At 40.8% G+C, this 13,644-nt stretch overlaps 1 protein-coding gene across 3 annotated transcripts in view; it reads left to right on the top strand.

Moving 5' to 3' along the window:
- Window positions 1–13,644, top strand: part of PDGFC (platelet derived growth factor C) — a 188,596-nt gene that overhangs the window by 132,163 nt on the left and 42,789 nt on the right. For all 3 annotated transcript variants that reach the window (XM_031463718.2, XM_010994277.3, XM_031463721.2), the window contains one exon: window positions 7,493–7,673. In XM_031463718.2, coding sequence (XP_031319578.1) covers window positions 7,493–7,673 — 181 coding nt within the window. The remainder of the gene's footprint in view (window positions 1–7,492; window positions 7,674–13,644) is intronic.

Here is a 13,644-nt window from a genome sequence, read left to right as displayed (position 1 = left end):
AAATCCATACGCTGTCAAGAAGTATTCTCTTTTAATCCACTGATTGATGATATTTGATTACATTTTATTTAGAAGTTTTGTATTTCCCTCAATTTCGAAGGGAAATTGGTCTTAATTTGTCGTGTTTGATACTGCCATTTCGAAGAACTTGGATACAATACTTTTTTTTCCATTTACTAGAAATTTTTATTTTTATCTTTTCCAGCTTTCTTGAGACATCGTTGACATAGAACATTGTGTAAATTTAAGAGGTGCCACCCGCTGACTTGCTACACTCACACACTGCAGTAGGGTTCCCACTGTGGTGTTAGCAGGCAGCTCCATCGCACCACATACTTCTGTTTCTTTTTTGTGGTGAGAACATTTACGATCTGTTCTCTTAGCAGTGTTCAAGCATATGATGCAGTTTTGTTACCTATGCTCACTTAAGCTAGCTTTTTTATTATTATAATTAATTGAGTGAATATTTGCCATTTTCAGTTTTTTTACAATTGCTTATATAAAGTTGAAATGATATGTTCCTATAAAATCAAATAGAACTCCTCTGTAAACCCCATGCCACTGCTTTTTTATTGATAACCGTTTGACAGTCTTTTCAGTTTCTTCCACTTATTAGTCTATTCACTTTTTCTACTTTTTTAGTCAACCTTTATCATTTATGTTTTCCTAGTAAGTCATCTATTTCTGTTAGCTTTTCAGATTTAATTGGCATAAAGTTACTGAAAACATACTTACAGATGTTGATACATTTTTACCTGTGATTATATCCTCATTCCCAATGTATCTAAATTCTAGGTTCCCTCCCCCTACCTACCCCTCTCCCCCCTTCCCCCTTCCTCTTCTCTGAGAACCAGCTTTTGGTTTTATTTCTGAATTCTAATTTTATATTTGATTATATCTTTTATAGCTTTTGTCTTCACTTGTTTTCACCTTATACTCGTGTTTTGTTTTAAAATTTTTTCTAGCTTTGTAGATGGAATTCATGGCTTATATATTTGCAGTATTTTATTTAGTAATAAGATCATTTAAAGCTACTCCTTCCTACCAGGGACAGCTCCACCACACACACGTACACCTTCCCATTTCTTGCAGGTAGAACTCTCGTATTTTCCTGAGAACTATTCCATCGTATGCTGACTTTTTCTGTCTCCCTTGCTGATTGGTTTGACTTGCACGTTTCCTATGTAGGTTTCAAATTCTCCATAAAGGATTTAGTGTGCCCCATATTACATAGTGCTGAGTCAATTAAAATAAATATCTGTAAAACTTATATGTCCAAATTATCCAGTTGACTGATCAACTTAATCTGAATGACCCTTAGTGTTTCTCCAGCCACTGAACAAGTTTTGGCCAATCTGAACAAAGACACACAAATTCTACACAATTAGGCCTCAAAACAGAGCAAGTATAAGTATATAGAAGTATTTTAAATACCACAGGCAGTGTGGCTTCGCTTTTGAGAGCATGGGCTCTGGAGGTCAGCCCGCAGAACTGGAGCCCTGACTTCACACTTGGTTGCTGTGTGACCTTGGCTGGGCACGTAGCTTCTCTGTATTTTATAATCTGGAAAATGGGCACAATAATACTGTCGACATTTCATGATTTTTGTGAGGATTGAACAAATTAATGTATAAACTGCAATGAATATGTGTAATTATTATTTTTAAACTTATTTTTGAATATGAGGCAAAGCATGGGTAACCATTTTGGTGTCCAGACAGGGATGTGAACATCTTCCTCCGCGTCTGAGTCGCATTCTGATGACTGAAGTGTAAAGCAGCCAGCACGGTCAGGTGGTTGTCCTCTCACTCATGTCATTACCGTCCCAGCAAGCCCGGGCTCCAGGGGACACTAGGAGGGCGAGGAGTCTCCTCGGCCCCACGTGTATCTGTTGGCAGAGTTTCACAGGACCATCAGCGTCCACAAGTCACGCGGTGGATTTCATCGACAGGGTTTTAGTTAGTAGGAACCAGAAACCACCTGCTTGGCTGGGCTGGTTTACTCCTGTTGAAGGACAGGCTGGGTGTGGGACAATTATGTTTACCAGTGAATTTCTTTCTTTGGTTCCTCTTATCTTCACAGTTTTTAAATTCCCACGGGAGAAGGAAGATTTAGTCTACAATCCCAGACTTGTTTGTTAAACATAAAAGAACATAAATCCTCCGCGGGCCCCAGGGCTATGCTGGAGACTGGGAGTGAGCACAAAGCACTCAGTGTTGTGTGCTCTGTATCAGGTTCGCCCTGAGAAAGTGACGTTTGATTGGCTCGTAAAAGAGGTTTAGTAAATCCCTGAAGTAACTGATGTGGGCACCTGCGCACCTTGGAACTTGATACCCGAGGGGGCCTCACAGGGATTGCTGTGTCTCCAGAAAGTCACCTGGGCGTGTGCAGAGTCCTGACTCTGCAGATGACTCTGATTCGTAATTTCACTTTTACGGGTCAAGTGTCATTTGGTGTCCTCTCCTCCCGTTCCCTTGCCGGAGCCCAGACCATCCTTCATCACTGTCCTCCCTCGTCGTCTTCTTGATGTTCTGAGCCAAGTCCTGGTCGATCAACCAGCCAGCGTATTCGAAAATTCAAATTATTGGAGATGAGTGGATTCAATACATGAGTCTTTTTCCAACTAAGGCAAGTTGGAAGAAAACAGGGAATCCAGTGGCAATATTTTTGTTTGGTTTTGTTTTCTATTTTGGAGATTTGATAGCGACCATGAGGCATGGAACCCTTTCCAGGTACATCTTCTCTGGTTCTATCTTACACGACTTGACTGTGATTTAAGTAACAGAACACTGTTTTTTGTAATCATACCCTTTAGCAAGAGGATTTACTGTTTTGATTCATCAAATTAATGGTAAAATAATGGGATGAAATTTAGAATTACAGTGTCATGTGACACCACGTCTGAAAAAAAAATCTTAAAACGCCTAATTTACAATGAAAGAATTAGTCACATAACTTTAAGTTCTGCTGTTTTAAAGGCAAAAAACAGGACTTTTTTAGACATTCATTTCACTTAACTCCATGGAATGTGAAACTATGTAGATCTTTAAAACACTTTGATAAATGAATGCACCAGGCTTGTGTGAGCATGTGAGAATTAATTACCAGCTATCTAACTGCAAATCCAGAAATTGTTATAAAGATTAGGGTACTTTTTTTTTAATGGCATCAAATTCAGTGGAAAATCTTCATGACAAAAAAAAAGTAATAATGTATTTGTCTTTCCTTTGTTTGCAGGATAGTGATTTTTGCATCAGGATAAAAGTTAAATAAGGCAAAGTATAAAACTTAGTTATTCCTTAATGCATTCTTAACATTTTTAATCCAGATATTCCTGAGTGTGCTTAAAAACTGCTTAACTTTTAAAGCGCTTACAGATCAGATTAACACATAATGGTGTTTCTTTTTCAACAGAGATGGAAGGGAAATTATAGATAGTAAAATAGTGACGTGAGTTGTTAGGAAAGATTGTAAATAGTTATTTGGAAAATGGGCTGGAGAGAATTTTGGATGTTCCATGTTCGCCCAACCAGTTTATCGAAAGTGACTATTGTGAAGTCATGCCGAGTCCGGTGGGTCCTGCTTGGTTTCACTGCCTTTGACGGCTCCTTGGCGTGAACAGCTGCGGCCGCTTCCGCCCCCTGGACGCCCTCCTTCCCTCCCCTCTCAGTGCCGTGCCCTTCCTCGCAGCGGTTTCCCTCCTGTTTCTGGGTGTTTCTGTCACAAGGCCTTTTCTCTCCACCCACAGCAGAGATACTGCTGTTTCCGGGCACTCCTCAGACATGTTCTGATCCGAAGTCTCTGTTGCTCCCTCATCGAAACCGTCACACTGGGCCTCCTATGCACTCAGGTGCCTGTGTGGGCCAGGGATGGAAATAAATGAAGATCTGGGCATTAAAAACAAACAAAACAAACAACCCCCCCCCAAAAAAAAACCCACCAACATAGAAAGGAGACCAGGATTTTTAAAAACCAGGAAGAGGACATCCCATCGAAAGGCCTTTCCCCTTGGCCCAGCTGCAGTTTCCGTGAAGGAGTGGGGACCAGCCACCCTGATCTGGTGCAGCAAACCCTCCACGTGCCAGGGTGAGGCAGAGAATTAAACAAAGACACTGCCTCCCCTGGGGCTGATGCCCATCCCAGAGCCCCGAGCCCTCAGGGAGGCACATTAGGCCTAATAACATTTAGCATTGCCGAGGATTCAAATTTGCTTTTAAAAAAAAGACTGAAATCCAAGGGATGAGGGTAAAGCTCAATGGTAGAGAGCACATCTAGCATGCCTGAGGTCCCAGGTTCCATCCTCAATACCTCCTGTAAAATCAAATAAATAAATAAACCTAACTACCACTACCCCCCAAGAAGGAAAAAAATTTTAAAGACAAAGACTGAATTTCAATTTTTCCTGTGAAATGCGACCTTCACCAATGCTGACTTCAATGTTTTCAAGATGGGTAGATCCCATTAGAACGGTGCTTACCTGTTTGGGACATCAGTCCACAAAACAGTATCACAGTGCCTGGCTCTGACATCCCCAGGCCTTCTCACCCGCACCTGTTTGTTTTTCCCTCCTGACCTCCATCCACCTCTTGGTTTCTCATCCTCTGTTCAGGATCACCCATGCCCGGCCCCTTGTTTCTTCTGTTGCATTGTAATTATTGTCTTTCTGGCTGGAATGCATTTCCATTTCCCCTGCCCAACCCCGGTCAGGCAGTCCTCAGTGACAGCCCCCGTGTCCCTCCGTGAGCTGACCTGAGTCCCACCGTGTGGAATCACCCTCACCCGCCAGCGTCCCACACGGTTCCCCGCATCCTCACATGTGAGCTCTCCCTGCAGTGTTTTAGGAACCCTGAGCCCATAAAGCTGTGGTTTCACCCTGAGACATGTCACACAGCACTTAATGCCAAGGCAGTGCTTCCTGCGTCCTCATGGAACGACTGACCAGGTTGTCCTCCGGCTGGTCATGGTGGTGGCCTGTATCCCACAGGTTACCTCCCAGCACAGAACAAGCAGGTACTTTGACGGAAGCTTTGTTCCACGTGGAAACCATCGTGATCTAAAAATCACCCTTTGATGTGAGATTCTAGCTGTAACTCTTGTACCAGGTGCGTCTGAAATAACCACTCAGTCTGCTTCGCCCCCTCCCCTCACCCCGCCCCCACCTCTGCCGGGTCCCCCCCCCACATCCAGCAGAGCGCCCAGAATGGTTATACCGGCTGGCGTGTGCTTTCATCATTTGTGACCCGGACTTGTCACATGATGGAGCGGGAACACTCTCTTCCTTTTGTACCTGAGTTTTCTTATTTATTCCTTTCAACTCCCAAGGTTATATTAAAAGGTAGGTGTGGCTGGGGGCAGGGGATGCAGGGCAGAGATGAGGGACAGACTTCACCGAGTGGCCACTGGGTACCAGTGCTGTCCCAGGTACCTTTCTTGAAACACCCCTGTACACTAGGTCGCATTAGCCTCAGTTTAAGAAAGAGGAAAATGAGGCTGAAACAGGCTGCACTGTATGCCATGAGAGTGCTCTGCTTAATTCTTTAGGAAAGAAGTTCATAAGTATAATTGGTTTGTTATACACTGTGTCCTTTTTCTTTTCTTTTTTTTTTTTAATGGAAGTACCGTCAGTTACAATGTGTCAATTTCTGGTGTATAACACAATGTCCCAGTCATGCACATACATACATATATTCTTTTTCATATTTTTTTCCAGTAAAGGTTATTATAAGCTATTGCACATAGTTCCCTGTGCTACCTTGTCCTTTTTCAACAGTTTTTTTTTTCTTCTGTAAATTCACAACTGCTCAATATGTATTACTTTTAGTTGTCCAGTATCTACTGAATTTAGACTTCTGAAGAAATTGACCAGTGGTTTTCATCCGTGTCAGACCTCCCTTAAGAAAAGTTTTGCAATGTCCTCTGTAGTATTCTGAAATGCAGCTCATAACAGTGATCATCTATTTATATGTGCAGCTGTTTAAAAAGTAAATATAATGGTTTAAATGCTATGGAAAGCTGAAATAATAACAGTAATTGATAGCAAAATAATGTATTTAAGTACATAAATACACATGCACAGTTACAAGTCAGATGTTTATGTCCCTTAAGTAGCAGACTCATTGTGAGTATGACAGCTGTAGAAATAGACTAATATGGAAATGTTTAATTGTTTTCATTTGATGCAAATAGTGTAAGCAGTGTTCCAGGCAGTCATGTGATTTTCCAAAATCATAACTCTTGGTGAGGTTCCAAAGTATAGAAACTTCCTTCGATTTATTTGATAGTTGAATTTCTAGAAAGATTGGCTTAAACTAAACCCGCAAAACGTCTTTGTGTTTCTAGGTGAGACAGTATTAGGTTCCAGACTCCAGTAAAGAGCAGCCATGTCACCTACATGAATGTCCAGAGAGCTGTTGGAAAGGCCTGGAGGCCACGGGGCCAGACACCCGTTTTCGGGACTTGGCATTGTTGGATGTCTGTTGGCCTGGCCCTTCCATCCCCAGCCACTGGGACAACCCAAAATGCCTTGACATGTGTCTGAAACATTGTCTTCAGGGGCAGCGCTGCTCTCCATGAGTGCCACTGCTGGAAACTTTCAAACCCTAGTTAACACTTGCTAGCAAAATAGTGTCACTCAATCCTTGGGTTTAAGATACTGAGTATAGCACGGTGTAAAACAGAAGAATGTAGGAACTGGCTCATTCCTTCCAGGGCTTGGCAGCCTAGCAACCAAGTTGGACCACCTGCAGAGATGTGGTTAATATTGAAGTTGTGTGTTTATCAAAAAAAGAAAGATGGCAGCACCAGGCTGAGGGCACCCAGGAGGGTCTCACTCACAGGGTCTCTGCATAGGACAGAGGGAGACTTGGAGGCTGTGTCTGTAACAGGTGGCCCTAGACAGGCTTGGAACACAGATGAGGAAGGGGAAGCAGAGTCTGACCAGGTGCGGAAGGTACTGTCGGAGGTCATAGGCAGTGATAATGAGAATTAAGATTGGAGCAGGGGGAGGGCATAGCCCAGTGGTAAAGTGTGTGCTTAGCACGCACGAGGTCCTGGGTTCCTTCCCCAGTGCCTCTGTGAAAAAAATAATATAGATAAACAAACAAACCTAATTACCTCCCCCCACACACATACAAATAAAAGAGATGCTCAAGAATATGTTGTATAAGCAAAATGGAAATATCAATAAAGAGATGGAACACATAAAAAGAAACCGAAAAGAAATGCTGGGGCTGAAAAGCACAATAACTGAAATGAAAAAAAAAAAAAAAAGGGATTGGAGCAAAACTCAAAATCCATATGGAAAATAGAAAGCTCGTGGTTCTTTGCTTGTAAATGCATTTTCAGTGTGTCTCTTCTTTGGAGTCTCTGACTCTGAATTTGGGGTGAACTCCCAGCCGTGGTCCCTAGATGGATCCATGGCGCCGTCCGTGGACGTGGAACATGAATCACTGAAATCGTGGCTTTATGTCTCTTTTGTCTTCGTCTCTTGCAGGTACGATTTTGTGGAAGTGGAGGAGCCAAGTGATGGGAGTGTATTAGGGCGCTGGTGCGGTTCTGGCAGTGTGCCTGGAAAACAGATTTCTAAAGGAAATCAAATCAGGATACGATTTGTATCTGACGAGTATTTCCCTTCGGAACCGGGGTTCTGCATCCACTACAGCATCGTGGTGCCGGTAAGAGTCCCTCAGAGATTCTGTTGATCCCGATCAGTTGGTTACTCCTCCCGCCCGTTAAACCAGAGAATTAGGAAAACCAAGAACCAAAAATCTTTCCCTCACTTCATGTATTTTTTTAGTAAATGTCGCTATTAGTTATCACAAATAACTTCAATTTTGTCACGGTGGATCTTTAGTCTCTGGATTGCCCTCAACGTCCATGGTCTTATGGGATGTTTTACCTTTTTCCCCCGTTAAGGCGACGTCATTCCGTTCTGTACCCACCAAAAGTTGGGTTTTCTTAGACGTGTTGTTTACAAATATGCATGTAACATGTTTCTTTTTATCTTTTTCTGGAGAAAGGTAAACTTAATCTTCATTTCAAATCACTGTTTTAGTAAAATACACTTTAAAAAGTAGTTATCTCAGTTTTCCTACTTATCTTAATATTTATCCTGTTTAAATAATAATTTGTGGCCTTTGTGCCCCCAAAAGGCATCTTTTGAAATTTCTCACGGAAATTTAAGAAACCTGTCTATTTTCACTGATTATAATTGTTACTGTATTTTTGGTTGTGTTGCAATTGCTCGTACCCTGTATTTTCTATATCATTTCAAACATTTGTGTCTATTTGTTGCACTACAACTAAAATACTGAAAACCTGTTTGCTGTTTTTTGTCACATTCTGCTGAAAATGGTCATTCAGAAGTACTTCTATAAATATGCTGTCATCTACTATACTTTTAAAATATGATCAATATCGCTATTTGAAACGATATAACATGGACACCTTTAATGATTTTGACAAGTTTAGCAAATCAGCAGACATGCTGGGAGCAGTAGTGTGGGTTACATGCGTTAATATGTGTGTTCTAATTGGGCACGAAAACAATGCACACAGCAGGCTAGGGATTCATGAGACAAACAAGCAGTATTTAACTCAACGCGTTATATTCTATTGTAATGTTATGCAGAAATCTCCCTTTTTGATTGCCCAAATTCAGTTCTGTGGGATGTTATTTAACAGCTGATTCAATTATGAAATTTAAGTATTATTTGAGATACAGCTGAAAAGAAGCCACAGAGTGTAAACTGAAGTTTGAAAATGATTATTTATTTATTTAGTAACAGACTCATTTATGGGGGTACAACTGAAGTTAAAGGAGACATCTCTAAACTATATACAGTGAGTTTACATGGTGTATCTTGACCAGTTTCCTTATGTAGATTGTTTACCATATCTGTATCTATTCCATTATAAAATATTTTTCCCAGGATAGATTCGCTACCATTTCCTTTGTTAATTTCCAGAATTTTTCTTAATTTAACGTTTTTTATTTAAATTTAATAAAATTTGGTAATTTCATCTAGAAATGTGTCAATAGTAGAAAAGAATGAACTTATTTAAAGACACTTTGGTACTGTGATTATTTCTTTGAATAAAGCCACTAAGAATCTGTTTAACACACTTTCACGGTGCCCTGCTTCACAAAATTTATGAGTGTAATATTTTTTTAAGTCTAAAATGGCCTTGGGAGCCATGGCTACCCTTTCACAGAGTTATTCAGTCCCTACTTTCAGTTTGGGTTTTAGCACATCTAATGTTCTCAAATATTTAAATATGAAACAGTTCAATTTTACCATAAAACATAATGGTAGTTCTCGTATCACAGCAAAGGTTTTATCTATCCCAAACCTGTGACAAAAATAAACTTGGAACTGAGAAGATATTTGTATTTTAAATGAACTAGTGTCTTCATATTCTGTGAATAGCTATCTAGCACCATACCATGGAATAAGACATGAAAACTAAAAGGTGTCTATGCCGACACTAGGGGTTGTCTTTTTCTGTTTTTACCATGTCGTGAGTTAGCTGGTTGTGTGACCCAAAGAGTTGTGTGGATGAAATGAAGTATGTAAATACAAAAACGCAGCACACGTATAGCATGGCTCAGTTCTAGCCCCACTGTAGTTTCTCAGTAAGTAGTTGAATGCGGACCTGATCTTACAACACAGTCACCCCAGCTTAACTAACAGCAGATTCCCCAATGCTCATGTGTCTACATGTAAGTGTGTATCATGTTTGTGAACCTGGAGATGAAAAAAGAACCGTAAGTCCATCCTCTAGACCGAGAAGGGCCCTGCCCCCGGAGATGCGCTGTGACCAAGGCTGGAAACTGCACCTGAGGGACTTTGTGGAAAAGGTATTCGTGGTCACATCATCAGAGTCGGAGTCAGTGCATTTTCAGATAGTTGTCGAAATAGCTTGCTACATTGTCCCTGTGGACCTTGGTGGCCAGAGACTCACACTCTCCTGGCCTCTGCTGAGTAGCTCTCCATGTCTCTATTGGTACCTAAGCGTACCCAGGCCGGGCTGCAGGACCCAGGGACCCGTGGGGAAACAGCACAGGGGACCTTGTTCTAGTTTGTTTAACGCTTAGGAGACAGCAGCCCGGGCTGGAAGAAACCAGAGAACACGGCCGTGGGCTCCTGCCTTGCCTGATAAGTGTGACCTGGTGATGTTAATCTTGCCGGATCGCTTTCCGGAGCAACTGTCGATCCATGACTTTTAGCTTTGAATCTTTCGGGTTTTGGTTTACTTTGATGGCGTATCTGCTGTTCCCTGAGTTATCCTGTCTTGAGTCCACAGATCCACCTGTCCTCCCATTCAGGGCACACTCATTCTCCACTATCTCCCCAAGACGTGAGGAGCGAAAACTCGATGAGTGATTTTGCCTTTAAGCCTTGCAGAGTGTTTTAAACTCTGACTGTGTCTGGCTAAATGACATCCCTCCCTGCCTGCCTCGCCCCCCGACACTCGCCAGGAGGACAGCTTCCATCAGTCCTGTCCATCACTGAAAAAAGTTAAGGGAAGAAGGTCTGCCTTCTGCAGAGTAGACTGTAAAGTTCTGTGGCATTTGCCCAGGGACATGTGCCCCTCCCAGCCCCTGGTTCATCTCTGATGCTTCCTTTTTCTCTTTGTTGCCAGAGATAAACCTGAGAATGAGCACACCCAGCCTTCCAGAGATAGCGGTCTCACTGATGGCAAACCCACTAGGGCAAAGTAGGACCCTAGGGGCCACTGGCCACATGGGGTCTTAAATTTGTAATGATAACATGGTATTAACCACATGTCCCGAGTGGACTGTTAACCTCCCTGAGCTGCTCAGCAGTACCTCCCAGAAACTCCGCCATTGCCCCAGGGCTGTCTGAGCCTGTGTGGAGCGGTGCTGGCGCTGACTTCTGATTTACCATGTGTCCCACAGCAGTAATGAGGCGCCAACCGGAAAACTGAAGAATCGCGGTAACGATGCCAGATAGTCTCCTGGTCCTGGAATATGAGGCTGTATTGCCAAGGACACATTCTTATCCTCCTTAAAGAGCTGAACTGGTTTCTTTTTTTTTTTTTTTTTTTCTTTCCTTTCCTTTTCTTCTTTTTTTCTTGACTGAGGGCTGGACCCTCTAAGGTAGTTAAAGAAATGAGTGCATACTTATGGCTTTGTAGGCATGCATGTGTATAATTGATGTGTACCTGCTTTTTTTGTTTGTTTGTTTTGGGGTTTTTGTTTGTTTCTTTGTTTTGGTTTTTTGGGGGTAGGGAAGCAATACTATTAATTAATTAATTAGTTAATTAATTAATGGAAGTACCAGGGATTGAACCCAGGACCTCATGCATGCTGAGCATCCACCTTACCACTAAACTCTACCCTCCACCCCTTACCTGCTTTTTATAATTAACTTAATAATTTGCATCTATTCACATGTAGAAAAAATGTTGAGTTTACTCACATTTTTTTTTCTGGGATAATGACAGAGAGCTTACTTTAATATTCTTTCTATTTAACAAATAAGGGGGACACCCCTGCAGCCTTCCTTGGGAGCACGGGTGAATATTCGATTCCAGTCAAGCCCTAAGGGTCCGTGGTTCCGATTACCATATATCTTAGAAGCAGAGCTTTAAGGCATTAAAGTTCTCAGAAACGGTCTTTGCCACACACGTCATTAAAAATTATGTTTGCCTTTGTAAGATGATTCACCTACCATTTCTCCCTCAGCTAGTGAATGAGACAGCATGTAGTTAAGGAGTTTCTTACTGTTTTGAACAAAGTGATGCTGATCTAATATATTTCATATTTTTTATACATAGATACACTTTCCTTAGTAATGATATGTTTCCTGTATCCTTGTCTTGATTCCCAGGTACCTTAGAATAAGGATAAGGCATAAATAAAATTTATCTTTCCATTTGGCTACTTTAAGTTGGCATTCCAAGCTAAGTTTTACTTTAGAAAAACTTCAGCATAAGATGTTCACCTGAAATTATAGCTAGTTGTTTGCAGCTTTAGGAAAATAGTTCTAGATGTACTATACAAACTTAAAATTTTAGGACTTAGAGATGATCATATTAAGTGAAGTAAGTCGGACAGAGAAAGACAGATATCATATGATATCACTTCTATGTGGAATCCAAAAAAAATGATAAATTCTACTTACAAACCAAAACCAGACTCACAGACATAGAAAACAAACTATGATTACCAAAAGGGGAAAGGGGAGGTGGGATAAATTAGGAGTTTGGGATTAGCGGATACACACTATTATATATAGAATGGATAAACAACGAGGTCCTACTGTATAGGATGGGGAACTATATTCAGTGCCTTGTAATAACCTATAATGGAAAAGAATCTGCAAAGAAAATATATATATGTACATGTATGCATAACTGAATCGCTTTGCTGTACACCTGAAACTAGCATTGTCAATCAACTACACTTCAATAAAAAATAAAATTAGAAAACAAAACAAAACAGAATTTAAAATTTTAGAATTTTCATGCTATTTTCAAAAATTATTTATAGAAACAAGTATTTCCCAGTCATGCCCCGTTAGTAAATAATAGAAAAGAAATTCATGCAAATTGATGCCACACGAAACACATTCAGCTTTATGATTATGTGTAAGGGGTTAATAACTAGTCTTTGGTTTTTGTTCCCTTCGTGCTGGAAGAGAAGAAAAAAAAAGGCCTGGTAGATTAGCAGTGAGAGATTGGGAAGAAATGAAGCAAAACTGAAGTAAAACAGTACGAGCTTGTTTCTGCTTGGAGGCCACACACAATGAGAGCCCCACGCACAGTTCAGCTCTCTCTGAAGGAGAAGAGCATTTCTTGTTTAATTCTGGAGTAATTTATGGTAGATTACGTATGTTTTACTCTGGGGACTGCAGCATGAGCACCATGATTTTAAAATGTTAAGAAATCTCCAGGAGCTGAGAGGCACCGTCTTTTCTCCTACTACCAGAAACCCTTATGAAAAAATTTTATTCTTTTTTAAAAATCTCAGCCTCCGTGTAAAGTACATCGCACGGTTTTGTCAGGTGGTTACTTCACGAAGCTGTACCCGTGTTTGAAATGAAATACACAAATCCAAATGTGAATATTTTTACAGCTTTTTCCCTCTCTATATAGAACTATTCTTCTTGAGTATAATTTTACTTGTAATCCGCACTTGCTTAAATGGTGATGAGAGTTGAGGATTTTCTTTTTCTCCAAGCTGGCTAACATTCTGAAGGGTTTTTAAACTACTGTGGCTTTCTTGGAAAACGGTTTGATTGAATATTCTATTTTTTAAGAGTTTTCACCTTAAGCTTTCTGGTCAGAAGTAATACCATAGTATTTTCAACAGTGTATTTGCTCTCACTTTCAACCTAATGAATGGATCAATTTAGATGAAAAGCAATGGAAATTACAGCTTCCATGCCATTAGATTCCTTATATTTAGATTTTTTCTTTATTGCCTGCAAAGGGGCGGGTGGGGGAATGAATGAACTGAAAGCTTTAAGTTGCTTCCCAGTTTTTTCTATTGTTTTTATGGTTTTTACTTGTTCTTTTTAAATATGTATAACCACTGGCACCTGTTGGATATCACATATTTTTATTCTTATTAGTGAAATTACATCCAGACACTGATGTACATGAGAGAGGGGTACT

Source organism: Camelus dromedarius, chromosome 1 (genome assembly GCF_036321535.1).
Source record: "Camelus dromedarius isolate mCamDro1 chromosome 1, mCamDro1.pat, whole genome shotgun sequence".
NCBI lineage: Eukaryota > Metazoa > Chordata > Mammalia > Artiodactyla > Camelidae > Camelus > Camelus dromedarius.
Note: the sequence above shows the minus strand (reverse complement) of the source record. Positions and strands in the feature narration are given on the sequence as shown.